Raw genomic sequence first — 12,924 nt, 5'->3', positions numbered from 1 at the left:
CACTCAAAAGCAGTAGTTAGGTACTTCAGTATTTTTAAGGACATATTTTCTCACAGCCAAACTGCCTACTCACTCTGTAGCAGGAAAAAACCCAAGCTGTCTACAGAGCAGGGACCAGATGGAAAGCTTTCTGTACTTCTTGATGGAACACCCGGCAAATACATGTAATTTTTATATATGTATTTTTTATCGACCAAAGCAATCTGGGACGGAATCTTCGCTAAGAGGCTTTTTTGTCTTCAAGACTGTGTTAGCATGGCAATATCACTTCCCAGGACCAGAGTTAGGCTCTCGGCCATGCTCCACAGCAAGAGAGAGACTCTTGGGCCCTGCAGTCTCTTCTGTCCCAAAGACTTGTCCTGAAGCCAGACCTATTTTCTGTTCCCAGCTTTGCCTCTCTGTGTTACCTGATTATAGGCAAGTCATTCAAACCTTCTTGAAACCTTTCACACACTGTATATCCTGTCTGGTCTAGAGCCACTACAGATTGCTAGGTCTACCAAACGCTACGTTGCAGACAGAAGCCAATATTTGTGTTTCTGTAATAAAAATTCTGGGAAAGAAGCTACTCTTCACCATGTGTTTGTGCGGTGCCTCACGCCAGGGAGCGCTGATCTATTACAGATAATAAATAGTCATCGAATTGCTTATCTTTCTACTGATTCTGGTTCAGAGGAAGATAAGATCATTCAACTGCAGAAACCTTCACTGGCCTTTTTGTGCATATTTTCTATATTAATATCAAGCAGCATTTAATCTATTAAATTTAAGTGGTACATGGTGTACATGTTCAGTGCTGCCAACACTGTTTTTCAATAGATGTGCTGTGCATATTTGTTTTAAGCATCAGTATAAATATTTTGAGTTACTCAGGCTCTCTGAACAAATTTGTCTTAATTTATATCTTTATTTTTTCATACATCTGTAATAATTTATTTAAACTTGGAATTATAAAAACATCAAAGCCTAATGTATTACTATGTTCCAATGAAGCCTTTTCAATTTAAATTATAATACTGGAATATTTATGTTGCTGATGGAGGAGGTGAAGATACTGTCTAAATCTTGAAGGATATAATGCCCAGTCAAAACAAGAGTGGAGCATGTTTCAGACACTGAAGTCAACAATTTAGGGTAGTGTAAGCCAGTAATGTCATGTTTGTTTGCAGTCAGTGTTTTTCTGGTTGAGAACTGGCTTGTATCTCTCATGTACAGAGGTACAGAAGTCTGTCTACAGGCATCAGTAGCAATGTGCCGCTGCAGGTGTAGAGAACTCCCTTTGCTGTCAGAGCAGAATCTCTGTACAACCCTCTGTGTTCAAGGCCATGTTGGTTTCAGTCTCTATGAGTACGCTTGAGTTGCCTTGGGAGTCTCATCTCTCCCTGCTCACAGTAGGGAGAATGTTGATGTTCCATTCTGCATTCAAAATTAGTTCTTGTCATCTTCCCAAAAACTAGTTCTTGTGTATCAGGGCCATGGTGACCAGAAGCAGTCTGCACACTTGACCTACCTAGAGAGAGGTCCTGATTAATTTTCTCCCAACAAACTAATTGTTTATTAATTTATGGTTTAATAAAGATTGTTTAGAATAATGTTTTGAGCAGATTGAAAATACTTGAGCTGAACTATAAATTTTTAAATACAGCTTTTCTTGACTTCAGGTTAAGTGTTTGTCCAAATATTACTTTATGCTATTACAAACCCAAATTATAAGGCATGTCAATCATAGTTTTCTATATTAACTTCTAAAAAATTAAACAACTGAGTATATCCATGTTTAATAAACTTATTAAAAGCTGTACATGCTTGTTCTGTGCAAACAAAATCTGTTCAATCTATTTAGATAAGTTTATCTGCAAATGTTCACGCTTATGGTTAAAGAGCAAGAATGAACATTTCTTTAGGAGAAGCAAAACAAGTAAATCACAGTTTTTGCTGAACAGTTCAAAATTTGGTTGTCTCTAGGAATATCTATATATTAAAAAGGTGCTTTTTTGTTTGTGATAGTGGATAAGGAACACAAATGTGTTGTTTCTTCATTACTCACCTCCTAGGTAGGGTCTTCACATTTCTACCTCACAGGCCTGCTGAGATGTGATGATACATCTTTTAAGTATGCACCACTATTCAAATAGTAGATCTGATTCTTTTATTTCTTCCTGATATTTATTTGTAAATATGTGTGAACTTCTCCAACCATTTTCTGCCATGCAAGGCAGTTCAGGTAGTTGGGTGTCTTGACTTGGATTCTGTGTCAGCTTTTTAAAGAAACAGTGGAATTAAAACAAGTGAAAAACCCTGCTCATGACACAGTCTCTCTCTCTCTGATAACCAAAACAAAACAGATATTTGATTCTTTCACAAAATATTTCTGTTCTAGGTAGGTCTGAAAAAATTTCCACATTCCACAACCGTCTTTCCATCCTGAGATGAATAACTGATAGCAATTTCTAGTTTTTTCTCCACTGTTATAAGTTTCATATGTACTGACTCTCTTCTGGCATTTTTTGTGATGCAGTGGTTCTGCTCTTACGGTACAGCAACAGGTGTTGGAGCATTTACCATTGTTATAATGCTAATAAAGTAATTTACCAAGATCCTGGGCTCAAAACTTCTCAGAACATCTGCTTTTTGTTTGGTTCCATGCACATTACTTTCAGAAATTTCTGACTTCAAAAGTATTTTCCTGTTTAAAAAAATAAGGGATTTTTGTTTGTTTTAGGATTTTTTAAGTGGGAGGTATTTCAAAAGCAAAGGAAGCTACTGAAGTTCTTTGTCTTATATACAGTTCCTAGCGGTTATGAGATTTAATCCAATACTTGAAAATTCTGAGGTGAAAAATTAATTGTGCAGTAGTCATGGAACAAGAGAGGTCAAGGCACATCACTTGGTGGTACAAAAAATAATTAGGTAAAAAATGAGTGGCCTTTCTTAGGATCGATGTTGGCATGTGCTGCAAAGAAAGGAAGATGTTTCCCAAGATGTGTAACTATCTCTGCAGAGGGAAAGGACATATAGTTCCACCTGTTCTGGCAAAAAGTATGACTAAGTCTGACCCCAGTAGATGGGCAAAATGTGCTGCCCAGGGATCATTTTCTCAGTTCTCTTTGTCTGAGTCCTGGTAATCTCCAGGCCACGACCCAAGTCCCAGTGGGGCCATGAAAGAACAGTTAGAAATCCTTCAAGCTACATCTGGCTAGGAGGAAGATTGTAGCCCTCCAGCTGATTAACCGAAGCTCTGGAACGCAAGATTTTGTTGTAATCTCTATCTTAATGTGTAACTGCAAGTGTAATGGGAAAGCTGAGGGCAATCCTATTCTCAATCCTGTTCTCCCCAAGGCCCTCAAAGAATGGTGACTGAGGCAGCTTATAGAGTTGCAGATCCCCTGGTTTCAGACAATTTCTGAGTACTAACTGCATTCTGAATGGGAAACGAAGAAGGATTGTCACTTGTTGAAAACAGCTGCTCCATAGGAAATCAGGTTTTATATAGTAAGAAAGCAGAAAAAAATCAGCCAAGACAGTGTTTTTTCCCTCTTTAAAAGGGTGGCACTCAGACCTGGTTTTCTCACAGCATTTACAATTTTCTTTTACATTTTCAGTAACGTCCCATCCTCCCATGCATGTTTAGTACAGCTATAGCCACTTTTGGAGGCTGCCTGCTTTCAGGCAGCTAACCTAAACAAATCTCGCTGGGAATGATGGCAACAGTTTCAACTTAGAGCAGGCTTCCCTCTGATTTTTCTTCTTCATCTCTTTTGAAACTGTTTGCAAGCTGCCCTCTTAGCAAGCTGCCCTCTTAACACGTGCTACACTCTTGCAGGCCAATCTGCCCCTGCTGCAGCGGGAGCTGCTGCACTGTGCAAGGCTAGCCAAGCAGAACCCAGCCCAGTACCTCGCCCAGCACGAACAGCTGCTTCTGGATGCCAGCACCACCTCACCTGTTGACTCCTCAGAGCTGCTTCTCGATGTGAACGAAAACGGGAAGAGGCGAACTCCAGACAGGTGAGCACCACCCCTCCTTTCATACCCTGCCCGGTGTCTGTGGGTCCAAGATGCTGAGCTCCACCACCACAGGGGGGAGCGTGCAGGTGGGTGTTGGGGGGATACTTGGATGGTGTTCCCTGGGTGCGGGTCCTGTCCTGCTTTCAGATCCAACCTGACCATGAATATTTTCAGAGATGGGGCATCTATCACCTCTCTGGGCAACCTGTGCCAGTGTTTCACCACCTTCCTTATTAAAAATTTCTTCCCTTATACCTAGTCTGAATCTACTCTCTTATTAGCTTAAAATCATTATCCCATGCCCTTTTCATAACAGGCCCTGCTTATGCATGTCTATGTATACATACTTACACATATATATAGAGAGAGAACTACATACTCATATGTATTCCTGTGTATATAAATGTAATACATGCACACACTGATTCAGTCACCTGAGGACACACTGTGGTCATATCCACACAGAAGTAATGGTCAGCCAGTACTGCAGTGTTTTGTGCACAGTATTGTCATGAAGTGACAAGCAGCAGATCATGCCAGCTCCATATATGAGTCCTTTGCATTTGATGTTTTGTTGAACTCAGCATTAAATGTGAGGAGAGTCGCTAGGCATTTATATTGGGAAGTATAAGGCAAACCCCAGAGCACAGTCACGGCTTTGATTCCTTCTGCTATGCCATATTTCCATAACCATACATGGAATATGCATAAGGATAGTTCTTTCAAAGAGGAGAAATGTTCACTGAAATCTGTTTTGTTGTTGAGCTGAGAAGAGTCCGTGCAGAAATGAGGCAAGCAAATGCATGTGTGTGAAGTACAGTAGCTTTAGGGGTATGGAACAGTTTTTAATTTTTGGAATAAAGTTCTTTGTTTAGTGTTACAAGGAAATGACTCTTGTGGTTATTTACTTTTAACTGTCTTCCTATGCTAATGTTAGAAATTCAACTGGCATTTACATTTTACCTTTGGGAGATTCAAGTATTGTATTTTTCATTGATTTGTTTGCCATGGGTTTTATAGTGTGGAAAACTTCTATTATGCTGTTCTGCCAAATACTGCTACCTGTATGCCTGAGGTATGCAAGTGTCCTAGTTATCCTTTAAATGAAAAAGATGAAGATTTGTGAAGTCAAGAAGCCTTGTAACTTTGTACAGGTGACATTTTTGTGTTGGAACAGGCTTGAGTGGGACAGAAATAAAGAGAAAACAAAGTCTGAAAGCTCACGGTAAAACTTTAGGTCTTCTCATAGCCAGAAGTGAACAGTAAAATTTAAAGTCACATAGCCATTAGATAGAAAAAGATGTGAAAGTATTTGAAATTAGTTTGCCTGAGATTGTGTTTCAGAAAAATCACTATGGATAGACAAGAAAATTAAGGTACAAGCAGAAAAGCTCATTTTAGGTGTAGCTACCCTCTTTTCACCGGTTTTTCCGGACAAGTAGACCAAACTGAAGCAGCTACTGGGGTTAAGCATATCTCTACACCCCAGAAAGATGATTAATTTTTGGACATTTTATGTGTATTCTCTTACTATGTGCAATGAAATAACTTTTCCAAAGCTGAAATTTAGCACCTCGGGGCAGTTCTGTATATCCTCAGTCTTTTCAGAGTAGTGTACCAAAACATCTGTTAAAAAGGCCTCTTAATATCTTGTGAATAACTTAAATGTTAGCATGCTGTACTCCAGTGTCAGTAGCAGACACAACATTTTTCCTACAAGGAGATAAGCACATGAAATTATCTCATAAGCCAGTGAGGTATTGCTTGACAGAATACAGCGGAGAAGAGAGATGTGCCTTCCTGACAGCCCTAACTCACTTTTTTTTTCCTGTTAGTAGAGAGCAGTATTACTTACATCTCCCACAGGGCTACAAAGGAAAAATGCAAAATAAAGTATTTCCTTTGCTTTTCATCCTTAGCATTTGGAATAATGCTCCCTCTATTTGAATCCTGTTTGACAGTGTTGAATTTTGGTTATTTTGTAGTAAGTACAATCTCACCTGTGTTATCTTCAGTCCTGCTTGTGAGGGAGAAAATGGATGACGCAGGTAGAGACCAGAACAAGAACTTTGTAATGGAAAGACCCTGTATTGGTTTTATAACAAAAAGGACATAAGATTAGCCCATAAAGGGACCAGCAGGTCAGGAGAATATTGGATTTTAAAGTCAGCCTTCATCTTTTAATTAAAACTGAGGCCCAGACCTAGAAAGATTTGGGTCTTGTTTACGAATTTTGTTCTCAGCATTTCCTTTTAGTTAAAATAGGTAGGTGGTCTTGAAATTCCTAAGTCTGTGCTTGTGAAATCAAGGGCCTTTGGTTTCACAACTGACGTCTGCCTCTCTTAGGCTGTGAACAACTTGGGGAGCCTTCAGTTCCTCCACAGATAGTAATGCAGCTTTTGGGGTGAGGGGTAGACAGTTTAACTTCCAGTGTTGTGGGTAAGAGCCTGTGTTTGAATTCCCAGGATCCAGGGAGGATGTAGTGTGGGGTGTCCCACTGGCCTGCAAACTACAAGGTGCGGCAATTTCTGTCAACTGCAGCCTGAAGTTCAGCTCCTTAGTTCTGGGGAAGTGGTGTTTCAGAAAAACCCATGCTTTCTTTTTGACTCTCCAACTATTTGCTGTAATGCAAAATGCTCACGTGAAAAGAGACCACCCAGTGCACCCATTGGAATGGTACCTCGAGCTTAAAAAATAAGTTGGTTTTGTTCAGCGTCAAGCAACCCTGTCACTGGTTAGTCACATCTACTTCTTCATTGCCTATGACTATAATAAAAGCTATACAGAAAAAATACGTGGCAGTGTTTGCTGAGCCAAGTTCAGTGGAGTTGTCTTGTGCACTCAAGAACATTTGTACAACAGATTTAGTAAAAAGAACAAGATGCTTTTGGAAAGATTCTTAAATTTACTGAATTGGAGTCTGCATACCTTTTCATTATGATTAAGTAAGTCAACCACAAAAAACTGTCCTCAGAGGCAGAACATGCCTACACTGAGTGAGTATTGAAACCAAATACTTGTCTGGCTTTATACTCATTGCACTATTAATTATTTTAATTGTTTACGGAGGAGCATAAGGAAACATCTGGAAATATATATACCTTTTGTGTAGATATATAAGTAATTTTCAAATATGCTACTAAAAATAAAGCAGAAGATATCAGACATACTTTAAGAAAAGGTTTACTCCATGGCTCGTAAATTAAAAAAAATTGCTCAAAGGCCACATCTTTCCAGGAGAACTAAATGCAGTTGGAGTAATTTTGATTGAAGAGGTGTGTATATATATATATATATATATATATATATACATGCATGCATTGTATATAATGTGTATGTTATATATATACTTACACATTTTTATTTTTCATTTGGGCATGGGTAACTGCATACCATTGATTCCAGTAGGGGCAGAGTACAGTAGAGGATTAGGCAAAGAAAGTGGAACATGTGTTACATGTAACCACAGCTGCCTCATGATTTTTTGTTAAAGAAAGTCCACATACAGTAATTTTTTCTGCTTATAATTTCAGAACCTTTTTTGCATATCCATTTTCCAGTTCTGTTTATTTATCTGCATATCTAAGTCTACTATATGTGAGGTTTTATAGAGCAATCTGACAGCCGAGCTTCGTGTGTTACTGAATGTTTTCTTGGTGCATATGGTCTGACACGGATGAGCAGCCACGGTGAGATTTTGGAGTCTATTAAACTAGCTCATTAAAAAGATCAATCTGTTTCTGTAATAACACTGGGAACCATCAGTCACTGCAAGAGAGGAAAGCTGACACCTGAGGAGACAACACATTTTGGTAATTTGTTCATGACATGTTATGAACAAAGTGTTCACTGTATTTTGTTTACAAGTTTTGGAGTTTACGTTGTACTGTAGTAAAGCAAAGCAACTTGGACCACAGTGAGGTTTTATTTTGGTGAATGAATGCTTAATTATAAATTACATGATTTTAAATATATTAACCACACAAAACTTTGTACTAATTACACAAATCCTGTGAGCTTGCTGGAAATGGCTGATGGCATGTGAGCATGTCATATAGTGACTCTACATTTATGACAGCTGCCTACAAAGCGGATATAGGATAGCAAAAACTTCTGTTAGAATAGCATTCTTTTGAGTGAGAAGAAAACAAAAGTGGCCATGATTGTATTGTGACTTTAGAAAGTGGTGCTGTGGTTGCAGTACACTTGGAACCTATGACAAGAAATACATGTTGAAGGTACCTGGGCACAGAGCCCAACTTTGATAATACTGTTAGGTAAATCTTATTTGAAGAGTCTCCTCAGTATCTCAGTAAGGTGAAGGATGCTCACAGCTCTTACAGCTGTGCTCCTTGTATGCCATGTGTAATTATGAAGAATTTAAAAAGAATTTTCATAATATGAACTGCTAACAAGGCAGTATTAATCTTTTCCATAGCACAGTATTATAAACAGCTACTTTATTCCAGCAAAGCATTATCATTTGTTTGGTTCATCAAACCTTTATTCGTGGAAATCAGTTTAAATCAAAGCATCTTGCACAAATAGTAGATGAATAGCTTTGTCTCAGTCTTGAAGCTGACTGCAGTGTTCTTTGAAATTAGTGTAATACTCTCGATCAGGTGAAACCTAATTTTCTAGCCAAGGCAGTTTTGCATGGTCAGATTTTCTACACAGGAAATTATCCATAAATTGCAATCATTTAAAACTGAAATTACAACCTACAAACAACATAAATTCAATTAAATGGGTACAGGCTAAAAAGTAGTGTCTATTCTGCTGTCTTTAATCTGAGTAAATCATGGCTTCAAGTAAAATGACCCCTGTTTGTTTATAGCTGAAGGACTCTATCATATTGCCAGTTTTCCAAACAAATGTGTTGATTTATAGGCACATCAAGGAAAATGTAAGTGTCAGTTATGTTTCCTACATGTTCACTGTACAGCTTGTGGTTACTTTGCAAAATCAGATGAAAACAGATTAAAATTGTGATGGTGTTATATTTGGAACTACTATTCACATGGGCCTGCCAGTTACTGGGAAACAGGAATGCTTCCTCAGGCATCTGGGGAAATGCTGTTGCCCCGAGGGGGTGAGACCTAAAAGAATGAGTAGGACTGTGCTGAGAAGCAGACTAGTAGGCTGAATTCAGAGCATCTGAATTAAGGTTCTCTTCAGTACCTTGTCTTTTATCACTATAGTCAATATATTCAGATATAGTAAATATGGCAGTGATTTCTGTTCTGATGAGGTTTTCTAAGTTGTTACCTTTTTTCTATATATTTTATGTGGTCAGAAACATAAAATGAGTTTATGTACAGTCTCGTTCTGGTATTCTGCTAAGCTGTTTTATTTGGTCAGTGCAGAAAATATAACAACAAATTTTAGAATTAAATTTTAACACCCAGAAAAGACACGGCAGCTGTTGCCCAGCATAATAGCAAAAACATGATTTTAATTTCGGTAAATGTGTTTTCAGCAGTCATGTTAGTTTCTGTGTTAGTCAAAGTTCAGTGGATATGCCTGGTGTGTTTTCCAAGCTAAAGCAGCGCATTGCAGTTAAGGTAATGAAGTACAAAGCATTCTTAAAAAACACAGAAATACCTGTACATTAAGGTGCAAATATATACTTATGTATGAAAATATATGATTTTAACATCAAGCTGTGGTGCAGAAAAGGAGAACTGGATTCCCACTTGTCCCAGTTTTCTGCCTTTACTTTTCCTGCACTGAGTGATCAAAAGTCAATGAGTTATTTAATCGTTTGCTGTTTCTGACTTTTACTCATCTAAGTTAAAGAACATTCTAACTGTAGCACTAAAGGACTTAGGCGAATTAATAGCTTGTCTTGTACAGACAGGAAAGTCCATTTCTTTTGATTGCATAGTATTTTGACAACTGGAAGATTGGCATACTGAGTTTGAGTACATATGTGCAAAGAAAACACACACCAGCAACCAAATACAAAACTTGTCTTGAAGAGCTGTCAGAAACATCACCACCTATTGAGAGTTATTGCAAGCAGTTACATCATGCCAAAAGTAATAAAAAATATGTGATGGACCTCAAGTTTTCTTGGTTAGGAGTTCTCACAGCCATGCTGTATTTCTTTTGGAACAAAGTACATGCTCCACTTTAGCAAAGTATGTCTTTTATATCCGACCAAAATTAGAATAGATGTCCTGCTGTGTTGGTGAAAGAGTCTGCCCTTTTTCCCAAGTTACAGTTTAATAAAATATATATACCTGCAGCTTCTCTGGCATTAGTAATTTTGGTGAGGTCTCTGAGAAATTGCTTCACTCCTGAAAACAGTGAAGCCCATCTTTTAATTTCCTGCTGCTAGTTACAAGATCTTATTTTGATCTTCTCTCTCAGAGGATATTGACAATGATTTGGTTTCATCCTTCCTCTCAATGGCAGTAAATGTGAACCTGCCATTTACAAGGGGCGACATTTCATACACTGACTGCTTCCCCAGACAGTCCCTCAAGGGTGGTTGTTTCCTGGTGGAAGGTTTGTTGTAGAGCAGTTGGTTTTAACAAGAGGCAAACAAGAAAATTTACCTTTCTCTCAAAGTGCCAAAAAATCGTATTATTACTAGGAATGATACATTATGCCATCCATTTCTTCCAGTTCTTTTTTAAAAAAGCTGGAGTATTATCAGCAGTTTAATAAAGGTTTTTGGAGGGAGGACTGAAACTTCAATGCAATATTTATACCTAATAAACTTTCTTATCAAGGCTAATATTTTGTAGGTTTTCTTTATTCACATGGTAAAAAAAACCCATATTTCAGTGAAACGAAACTTCCACAAAACAGTTGTGAACCCACTGAAGTAACTCTAGTCTTTTTTTTTTTTTTTTTTTTTTTTTTTTTTTTTTTTTAAATTTTAGTGGATAATTAGTTCAGTATGAGTTCGAGGTTCTCAAGCAGAGGTGTCCAGTAGAGACTGCTTTGGAAATAGCTGATTTTGAATTGAATTAAAGCGTAGCTAGAACATAAGAAACCCTCAGTAGCTCTTCCAAGTTGCCTGAGCATAAAACCCCTGTCTAAGAGTAATGGAGTGGGAAATTCTGAACATTACTGAGGACTTGAGTCTAATCTCATCTTCCTGCAAAATTAATGATAGTCATAGCACCTTTGACCGGAATAGCCCAGGTGGTGCAAAACTCTCTGAAGGATGCATTTCTCATCATCTTAAGTCAATTCTACCCCAAATTCTCAGTGTCACACCTATCTTGATGGGAGTTCATGGCACGCTGAGCTTCAGCACGCTGACATGCACTGCTAGACTGTCTGGTATCCTCTTGGAAAAAAAACATTTCTTAAACTGCAGATTTCTCCTAATCACTATAAGCTATAGCACTACAGAAAATAGGAATTTCTTGGTCTCTAGCTTCATGTATCAGTTGATTGTTTCACCTGTGCAATTGCATGTGTATCCACCCCATCAGCCAATGATCTCAGCAAAGGCTGTTTGCTCTCCAGGCCCTCGTTAAGTGGCTCCATCAGAAGGCTCACCCCGCTAGTATTTCTCAAGTTACAGGGATGGTTAGACAAGGTGAATGAATCCTTTGTATGTTTCAAATCAGCAGTGTTATGAAATGTTCTGCAACACCACACACTTGGAGCAAAGTGAAAGAACAAAATTTAGTTCCTGAAGCTGCATGTGTAGGTGGGGGTGCATGTTCCCAAGCTCTGTTCACTAAGTGAATTAAAGTTCCTTTGCTTTGTTTTTCAGAACCAAAGAAAATGGCTTTGACAGAGAGCCTTTGCACTCAGAGCATCCAAGCAAGCGGCCCTGCACTATTAGCCCAGGCCAGCGGTACAGTCCAAATAATGGCTTATCTTATCAGCCCAATGGTCTGCCTCATCCCACCCCACCTCCACCTCAGCATTATCGTTTGGATGATATGGCCATTGCCCACCACTACAGGGACTCATACAGACACCCCAATCACAGGGACCTCAGGGACAGAAACAGACCTATGGGTAAGGCACGTTGATTTTCTGCATTGCTTTTTTAGGTTTCTGTTCCCCTTGTAACTCTGTTTTGTGAACAGGACCTTTTTACCTGCTGTTCAGATATAGGCTTCATGGCTGTTTGTCCATCCATCTGCTTCTAATGGCTTATTTCAGATCTGTATTTGTAAAAGTGGATTGAATTGTGTCTCTTAAGTAAGAGGGCCAGAAGGGGGAGGAACCTCTGTTTTCAAAGCTGCATAAGTGAAGTGGACACTCAGATGTATGCCAGGCAAGGATAGGTAAAGCCTTTTATTTTTCTTCTAGTGCCAGATTTGTGATGATAGCAACATCAATATAGCTTGATTGCAGCTTAGAGCAGAAGAAAGTTGTTATCTTTCAGAGAAGTGTTTTGTGTGTGACATCTCCAGAGCGTGGGGATGCCTGCAGAGGATGTGAACAGCAGAAGCACCAGCCACACCCCATGCAGCACTGTTTGGTTTAATGGGATGTCTGATGCTCTTGGATTTTACTTCACATCTGCACTTAGTGTTCTTCCTTGTTTTAAACACATCTTCAGTAAGAGAGGAACACTTAGAAATATTCAGCATCTGTATAGAGGAGGCTAAACAAAGAACAAGTGTTGGTTCCCCTTGAGTGTTGATAATAAATACTGGCTTGGTTGTATCATGTTGTCAGCTGCTCTGATATATGTGCTACATTTTAACCACATGTTGTTTGAACATCTGTGAAGGGATGAACCCTTAATGATGCTCTGTTGACATGGTAGTAATTACTGTATTTAGGGAAATAACACAGAGTTTATACTAATATTTTTTCAACTCTCTGAAGTACAGCTAGTATTTGATGCACTGAGTTACCAAATAATTTCCTTGCTGACTTCAAGTAGTGCAAATGAAAAATTATATATTGTATTATGTTATATTTATGTCTTTA

The 12,924-nt window shown here is 38.5% G+C and overlaps 1 protein-coding gene across 5 annotated transcripts in view; it reads left to right on the top strand.

The window, feature by feature from the left end:
* The window catches only part of RUNX1T1 (RUNX1 partner transcriptional co-repressor 1), a 113,698-nt gene that overhangs the window by 73,482 nt on the left and 27,292 nt on the right, over nucleotides 1-12,924 (top strand). For all 5 annotated transcript variants that reach the window (XM_082288958.1, XM_082288956.1, XM_082288955.1 and 2 more), the window contains 2 exons: nucleotides 3,824-4,005; nucleotides 11,747-11,997. In XM_082288958.1, the coding sequence (XP_082145084.1) occupies nucleotides 3,824-4,005; nucleotides 11,747-11,997 (433 nt within the window). The remainder of the gene's footprint in view (nucleotides 1-3,823; nucleotides 4,006-11,746; nucleotides 11,998-12,924) is intronic.

The sequence above is a fragment of the Coloeus monedula genome (assembly GCF_965178545.1).
Source record: "Coloeus monedula genome assembly, chromosome: 1".
Lineage (NCBI taxonomy): Eukaryota > Metazoa > Chordata > Aves > Passeriformes > Corvidae > Coloeus > Coloeus monedula.
This window is presented reverse-complemented; position numbering and strand designations above follow the sequence as displayed.